An 8,071-nucleotide genomic window follows, 5' to 3' on the forward strand; every position below is an offset into this window, starting at 1 on the left:
ACATTTCTAAAATACATGCCTCAAGATAAGTGATGACAAGTAACCCTTAACTCTTGTAGATTTAGCTAACTTCATGCCACCAGTAAAAACAAATGTTTGTGTTAAAGTATGCAAATGGTACAAGTGAATGATTCTTATGGAGAAATGTTGGTGGGGGGTTGAAGCTGGGACAAAGAAGAAGCCTCCAATAATCAAGGACTTGAGAAGATGCAAGCTTAGGAGCTAAAGAACGAGAGAGCCCTAGGACTACTAGGTCGAGCTTTGGGTGGAATTATATCATCACGTGGATACTCCAAGACAGATCGTCAAAGTTGGACTATGCTTGAGACTTTATTTGGCTCCAAAGTGAAGAACTCGAAGATTATGTTGAAGCAAGAACTCTTTGCTCTTCAAATGGGAGAAGGAGAATCCTTTGCGACACATTTGAACAAGATGATGTCCATCATGAAGCAGTTGCAAGGGCTGAATGTTCAAGTCGATGATGATGACACCAAAGCTATCCCTTCTTATAAGCTCACCTCCAAAGTACTCAGAGATTGTCACAATTCTTAGGTTGAGAACTTTGACCCTTTAGATTTTCATGAGATTGTTTCCATGCTTTCAAGTGAGAGGAGGGCAGAGACCAACAACGTAGGAACAAGTGAACTAGCGTTTGCAATTAAGGGAAAAGGTAAGAAGAAAGACATGATTTGCGCGTATTGTGGAAGAGAAGTACATAGACAAATATTGTTACAAGTGAACATTTGATGTGAAGCTAAAAGATTCAAATAAAGACTTCTTGGTAAAAGAAGAACGACAAGATCACATAGCATCCTTTGCATAGACTCAAGTCATCGATTTGGAGAAGAACAATGATTATGCCTTTCAAGTGGTATTTGCTTTTTGGTTAGCAGGAGTAGCAATTTGTGATGGCATTGGAATTTTCTCGTTTTGATAGTAGCAATTTTAGTTTGCAACCCCTTCTCAGTTTATGGGGTGTTTGTTAGAGTTAGTTATGTGTTGTAAACCTCCAAGGGGTGGTGCAAAGTTCTAAGGTTTGAAGAAAGGAGAAGTGCTTGTGCCATGTGGCACTCACCCAACTACATGGTAGTGTTCTGGTCGGGTCTCTTCTCTCCCCCTCGAACTCTTTGCAGAGGATCGTGACCTCTAGATCCACATGAGAGTCGCCTTCATGCTAGTGGCCGGCAAGTGATTGGAGGAAGCTCGTGGCAAGCTTGTGGAAAGAGATCCAAGGCAAAGAGTCATCTGGCAAGGAGGGTTGTCTAGCGAGCTCCACAAGAGGGGACCCTGCTTTGCGACATCTAGGTGTGGAGTTAGTCTTGTGGTGGTGGAGCTATGTGTTGGCTACTTTCTATGTGTAGGTGTGGAGTTAGTCTTGTGTAAGTGTCATTTTATGCAATTATGGACTACACATCAGTTGTACTAACTTGTGTGTCTAATCATATCAATGTGTCTTGTAAATCACCACAACAAGGCCTAGAGGGATGAGTGGTGATTCCTGAGTGCTTTACTTAATATATTTCAGTGCTAGTTTGGTGTGACAAACATCTCAGTTTGATATTTTAAGTGAGAGAGGTTTAGTGTTTTCATTTCCAACATTCCCCTCAATAATCAAGCACATGTGTGCTGAAATGAATCGACCATTTTACAAAATGCTCGTCACTCCACCCAATTGCTCAAACCACCACCACCATCTTTCAACTTCATGCGAAAACCACAACAAGGGTGCATTGCGCACAAAGGCACGGAACAGCCCCTCGACTCGTGCCCATGAATCGACCCTTTCCAACCATTAGATAACATCTCAATCTGATGGCACGCAAATCGATTATTTTCAACCATTAGATCAAATGAATATAACGGCTTAGAGAGGCATGGATATCCAACGCCATGGTACCACTAAGTCTGTGGCACCCGCTAAGTTGCATCACGTCTAGCTGCCTCCCGCTTCCCTGCCTCGCACACATGGACTAACGCACACCAAACCCACCAATTGCACAATGCCATGTGTACCCCGCCACCTCCCCCTGTCACAAACGGTCGCAAATCCCACAAATGGAGCCCATTCCCAAGAGGATACGACGGAACTAACGATTGGCCCTTACCGTGGAAACTAGCATCCGACCTCACGACCCGGCACTAGTAGAAAACGTATGTAAGCAACTGCTAGACGTTCAAGGCAGTCCAGAATCTGCTTCCCATTACTTGATTTTCCTTCTCCACTTTTGCATTTCCATGCAATATGTCCCTCGCACCAGCAAACTAACTTATCTCTTGTCCTATGTCTGTTAGTTGCTGCTGCAAGTTTTGTGATGCCCTTGGCAATTGTTGCAAATCGTTTAAGCTACGCTCCAACTTTGTTGCTCAAAACAATATCAACCCCAACTCTCAAACAGACATTTCGGTCAGCTCGCTCTTCTTTCTTAGCCTTTCTACAAAGGCGCATCTCCGACTTGGAGCTATGTTACTAACAGAAAATCTAGCTTGAGTAGAGAAGTAAGAGCATATGAGAACGGTGGAGAGAGTAACCAACAACAATATGCTCGGGTGACTATGACAGAGTTCTATCTCAATTAAAGAAGAGGAAAGACAGCATGTTGAAAAGCATAGAGATTTAGAGACACTTTGTACATCTCTGATGAAATGCAGCCAGCCAAATTAGAGACACACGAGTATCTTTACACCCATTAGCCTCAAATGACTTCAAGAAAAGAAAAGGGATGAGTCCACATTCACACTAGATAAGTGTATGTACTTCTACAATGAAGCTATCGGCACACACCTTATTTAACCTTCGCTATCCCACTATTTATTTGATCTCTCTCTTGATTCAAATTCTAATGGCTCTGAAGTATTGATACCTCGTGACTAGGAATGCAACACATGATAATTGAGAGAAAAAGTTCTAAGGAGAAATTATCCGAATATGCATTTTAAAAAGTCGATACAAGTTATTGGCCACTCGATCTAACTTTGTCCAACTTACAGTGATGGAAAATTATGCTTGCTTTCCATCAGCCTAGAATGGATTATTGACAAATTGACAACAATAGGCCGTGAAGTCTGCTCATGGTCATGAGCTCGATGAGTGTGTTTATTGATATGGTCGAAACTTATACTTGGGTTGCTGCTAATAGCTTTTGAGAAGCTTCAAGATTCATCATTTTACAGGTCTTACTTGCTTCGAAAGCCCTCAACATTGCCTAGTGACTTTTCTTCGAGAGTGTATTAGTGATCTAATATTACAACATTCTTACCAAGCATTGTCCGACATCCCACCAATTATAGTTACTGATCTCAGCGAATAGGTTCATGGTCACCCTCCTGGGATCTAATAGGTCACTTGCTAGTCTGCAAGTACCACCACTCGGTGTTCTGCTGTGGCAATAAATGTATTCTATACAATTTTCTTGTTTTCCAGATGCATAAATAAGATAAAGAGTCTAAAACAAATGCAACATACTCTAGCTTCTCAACAAGTAAAGGAGCAAAGTCACCAATATCAAACACAAATAGTGAACTCGTGCCTCGATCAGCTACACAGAAGAACACCCAACATGTTGTAGATTATACAGTCCAAAATATAATACAACTTTCAATACTTGCCTTTAAGGCGTATTGGAACACATCAACCCAGACACTCCAGTTTCTATTTCACAGCATTACGATACACAATCAGACACATATCCGTCTAGAGACGGAGACCCACAGTTTCAGCATTAGTAGTCCGAATGACCACCAAACCATAACTACTCTGACAAGCTTCAGAGCAGGAAAGATCAGACAAACGTGTAACACAGAAGTTTGCAAGCACAAGGAGAGCTAGCTCAGTAATGGATCTTCTCAATCGGCCTTGAGGATACGGCTGTAAGAGCAGATACTGTCACCAGAACAGAACCTCTACAAAAGTCGAACCCTTTTATTGCTCCCTGCCAAAGAAGCCACAAAAAGACAATCCAACCTGCAAAAAAAGTAAAACGAGTTTCAACCTCTCTGTGGGAACATGCTGGGGAGCTGTAAAATATCCAAATCTGATTGCTTGATGACCGCAAAGTATTCTAAATTGGCGTTTTGCAATTTCGTGGTTTTTCCTTTGTGGTGGTCCCCCTAAGCGTCACCACAGTCCTCAAATTCAAGTGACAGATTTGGGTTTTTGCGTTTTCAATACAACATTTTAGACCATGTATCGTCTTCCGTTTGAGCAATCTAACAAAGACAACCGATCCTCAAAGGATGTCGCAGGCACAGACAGCCAGTGGCGAAACATGACATCATGAAGTAATTCTACGACGCATGACCTAAATGATACACGTTGACACTATGATCAAGAGGGTTGGAACCGCAGATAGGATCCAACACTGTTTTAAACAACTGACCTGCAGCTGTCAGAGCAGCACATATGGTGAAAAAGGTAATTGTTGAGATAGCAATGCCTGCAGTTATGAGAGCTCCAATGTAGATAGCCGTAAGAGATGTGAAGAAAACAGCAACAAAGGCTCCCACTGATGCCACAGATGCAAGGAATCCAATGGCAACAGCATTCACTGTAGCGGTTACAAAGAAAAGCATAAAAGCTCCGAACCCTGCAACTGCCAGCAACAAAACTATTCCCACCTGCAAGATTTGTAAGAAAGAAAATCAAAACTTAAATCTAGCAGGAATGAAAGACTCCGGTGCACATTATGATTGCGAACCCCATAATTTCAACAGCGAAAGTGTGAAACAAATGTGACTCTAAGAGGCTAGGAATCATAATTTCCGAAAAGGCTGACTTCATAAATCTTGCGAGTGAGGCTTACAATCTAGCAACACTAAGTCGAGAAAGAAACAGGCATGTTGGTACTTTTCTATACATTTGGGATAAGGAAAGCAAAGGGAAAATGCCCAATGAACAGCAGGAGCGCCAAGAATTTGCCCAGAATTCCACAATACAGAACAAGAGTCTTTTTGACGAACAAAACTTCAGGACTGCAGAAACCATTTCACCGAACTGTACAGTTAGAGCAACAACGTGAGAGTAGGCACTCAATGAAGCACAGTAATTCGTGCACAAACGAACGCAGATTAGAAGGAAGTACAGCCATATCCCTCTTCAGGCTCAGCTTATCTACAAACTCCAAGGATACCTTTCACTTGATGAGAAAGCGGAAGAAAAACTCATTAAAAGGACCTGAGTAAAACGTCGAGTTCCAAGCATATTACAAAAAACTCGTCAGACCTTAAGCATTGGAACGAAACGATCACGATTCTGCACTCAAATTCCTTCATCTCTATCAGCATTACAAGATGTGAGGGGATAGGGGCACATAAAACGAGAGAGGAGCGAGGATAGGGGCTGGCAGTCGACCCAAATGAGATTCCACCACCAGAACCCACCCAGGTCGTCCTACAAAAGTGTCAATTTTCAGGACAACCTTCAAAACCAAGCAGGGAAAGAAGATCTCACAGCGGTGACGAGGAAAGCGCGCCAAGGCCCGCCTTTGTGCATCCAAGCGACGATGTCGGCGGAGGAGCGGCGGAGGGCGTGAGGGAGCTTGGGGGAGTGGAGGCGGAGGGCAGAGCGGAGGCGGAGGAGGAAGGGAGTGGGGGGGAGATCGGGGGGAGGATGGAAGCAATGGGAGAGGTCGAGGGAGAGGTCATGGAGGAGGGAAGGAAGGGAAGGGCCATGATCATGTTCTGCGAGGTGAGCCATGGCGACTGGGAAGGGAAGCAGGGAATGGGAAGCTATGGAAGAGATGCAGGGGGGGGGGCTGCCGCCATAGCCAGAAGCTTGAGAAGCTCAGCACTATAATATAACACGCACAAAACGAAGATGATGATGACGACGAAATTTTAGTTTTTTTCCTACTTACACACCTTGAAATTCCACGTGTCTCCCCCTTTCTCCACGTCATCCCTCCCTCTCAGGTGAGCTCACAGAACCTCCTCGGAGGCCATCGGGAGACAGAGCAAGGGAACACGACGCTGTCAAACAAAGCAATGGCAACAAGGAGGCAGGGATTGAGAAGCAATGGAAGAGATGGAGGAGGGGCCGCCTGAAGCTTGCAACGCTCAATGGTCTAGTATAACAAGTAGATGAAGATGCAGAAGATGATGAAGACGATGAAGACGGCGACGTAGTGAAATAATTCCTATGTGGTTTCTTGAAAACTCCCCCTCATTGCTCCACATCACCAAATGTTGGGATGCACCAGAGCGAGAAGAGGACCTCCTTGCGTATGCTAGTGGGGCTCAGATAACCTCTAAGGCCATGGGGAATGGGAAGATAGGAAGGAGGGGAGAGGGCGGGGGCAGGGGTGGCGAGGGGGGCCATAGCCAGAAGCTTGCGCAGCTCAATAAAAGTGACAAGTAGAGAAAGAAAAAGAAGATGATGAAGACAAGTGCATCCACGTCATACATAATTTCTTCCTATAATTCCCAAATACCATGAAAATTCCTTCTCATCCTTTCTTATTTATTATTATTTTTTATTTATTAGCACCGCCCCTTGAGAGGGAGTGCTACAATGGAGAGTTTGGATTGAGCGCCCGCAGAAAACATTTTCCTTAAGAGGTAGTTCAGTGCCCAATTGCATAGAGGGAACATTGGAATGCTCCTTCATGGGTAAATGAGCATTTATCAATCATTTAGAACTTAAGGTGATTGCTCTTGATGATGATCAAGAGAGTCATTCCCAAGTGCCGTTGCATGTGTTATACATTATTTTGAAAAGGTTTATGGATGATACTTAAGTCAATATATAGGAATAATGGTGACAATTACAAAATGATGATCTACATGTGAAATGAACATGTGCATGCACACACGCACGTGCATACATACGTGCACACACATGCACGCAGGTACACACACAAATGCACCTTAACATATGTGGGCATGCTCTCTCTCTCTCTCTCTCTCTCTCTCTCTCTGCCCCCTACTTCCCCATTGGAGGGAACTCAGGCTAGAAAGGAGGCACTGCTTTGATGAGAGGAACTTGATTTTACTCTTACATGTAGTCAGTTTGAGGAGGGCAAATGTTTAATTTATATGAGTTGAATACCAAGAGGGCATACCGATAAAACAAAGGCATTGGGAAAAGGTGGGATAATATGATAAACAAGAGTGCATGGGCAGTGCCTTCTTGTATATTGGGAAGCATACATACCTTAAGTATATAGAGCACACATCCCAGTCTTATTTAGATCTTATGGTTTTAATTTAGCATGGGATCACCTTTCACCAAAATAACCTTATTTAAAGTATAAATAATTGTAAATGGCAACTCACAAAAGGAAAATAAAATGAGTGTTCATGAAAAATTGAGGTTTATTATTAACATCAGGTCAATGGCAAAATTTGGAATAGAGCTTGTGAATATCAAGGCATTTTAGTTATATTTTTCCTTAAAACCTACAAAATTTCAATAAAAACCTTTTGAAATTTCAACTTGAAGGCTTTTGTATGTGTTGAGGAAAACATTTTGTGTCAATAGTGAATCCAACTCTCCACTAATAGCAACACTCTCTCTAGGAGCTAGTGCTAATAAAAACAAGAGTGCGCAAGTGATTTCAGCTATTAAAAGTTAAACTTGAAAGCCTCACATCACGTCCATAAAAGGTAGTTTGAAACATATAATGTAGCTAGATTAACCTCGTTGAAACATATAATGTAGCTAGATTAACCTCATTTTTCAAACAACTTAACAAGTGGAAATTCACAAAAGGAGAATTGAACTCTCCATTATAGCACTCCCTCTAAGAAGGCAATGCAAAAGGGATGTGTGAAATGGAAATCAGGAAAGACATTTGGATGTTTGGGAGTTATGTAGAAATTATTCATTATGTGTCATCTTCGTCTTCTTCATGTGTTTCTAGTGAGCTCGCAAACTTTTGGCTACGGTGACACTCTTCTCATGACGCTCATCTCTCATAGCCTTTCTCTCTCTTTGATATCTTCTCGACTTGGATAGCATAAAATAAATTAATATTTAAAAAAGAGAATCCAACTCTCCACTATCAGCTCAAGTTGTAGAGCGCCTGCCTACCAAAGTTGTGTTCCAATCCTATGGATGACACCTATTTTCAAGCCT

The 8,071-nt window shown here is 42.6% G+C and overlaps 1 protein-coding gene across 1 annotated transcript; it reads right to left on the reverse strand.

Annotated features, from left to right (window-relative positions):
- Positions 1 to 3,547: 3,547 nt before the first annotated feature.
- On the reverse strand, positions 3,548 to 5,806 carry LOC147881971 (uncharacterized). The gene is made up of 3 exons (XM_087402124.1): positions 5,447 to 5,806; positions 4,377 to 4,614; positions 3,548 to 3,961 (listed from the first exon to the last, which is right to left on the reverse strand). Exons 1-3 carry the CDS (start codon positions 5,690 to 5,692, stop codon positions 3,828 to 3,830), a joined length of 618 nt encoding a protein of 205 aa, XP_087258250.1. The 5' UTR covers positions 5,693 to 5,806; the 3' UTR covers positions 3,548 to 3,827.
- Positions 5,807 to 8,071: the final 2,265 nt, after the last annotated feature.

Source organism: Dipteris shenzhenensis, chromosome 30 (assembly GCF_047967505.1).
Source record: "Dipteris shenzhenensis isolate YYH24624 ecotype China chromosome 30, Dip_SZ_1.0, whole genome shotgun sequence".
Classification (NCBI taxonomy): Eukaryota; Viridiplantae; Streptophyta; class Polypodiopsida; order Gleicheniales; family Dipteridaceae; genus Dipteris; species Dipteris shenzhenensis.

Coding starts and splice junctions, on each gene's coding strand:
- LOC147881971 (XM_087402124.1), bottom strand. CDS start 5,692: ATGGCTCACCTCGCAGAACATGATCATGGCCCTTCCCTTCCTTCCCTC. Junction 4,615..5,446: donor GCGCTTTCCTCGTCACCGCT/GTGAGATCTTCT, acceptor CAAATCTTGCAG/GTGGGAATAGTTTTGTTGCT. Junction 3,962..4,376: donor TGCTGCTCTGACAGCTGCAG/GTCAGTTGTTTA, acceptor CTTTTTTTGCAG/GTTGGATTGTCTTTTTGTGG.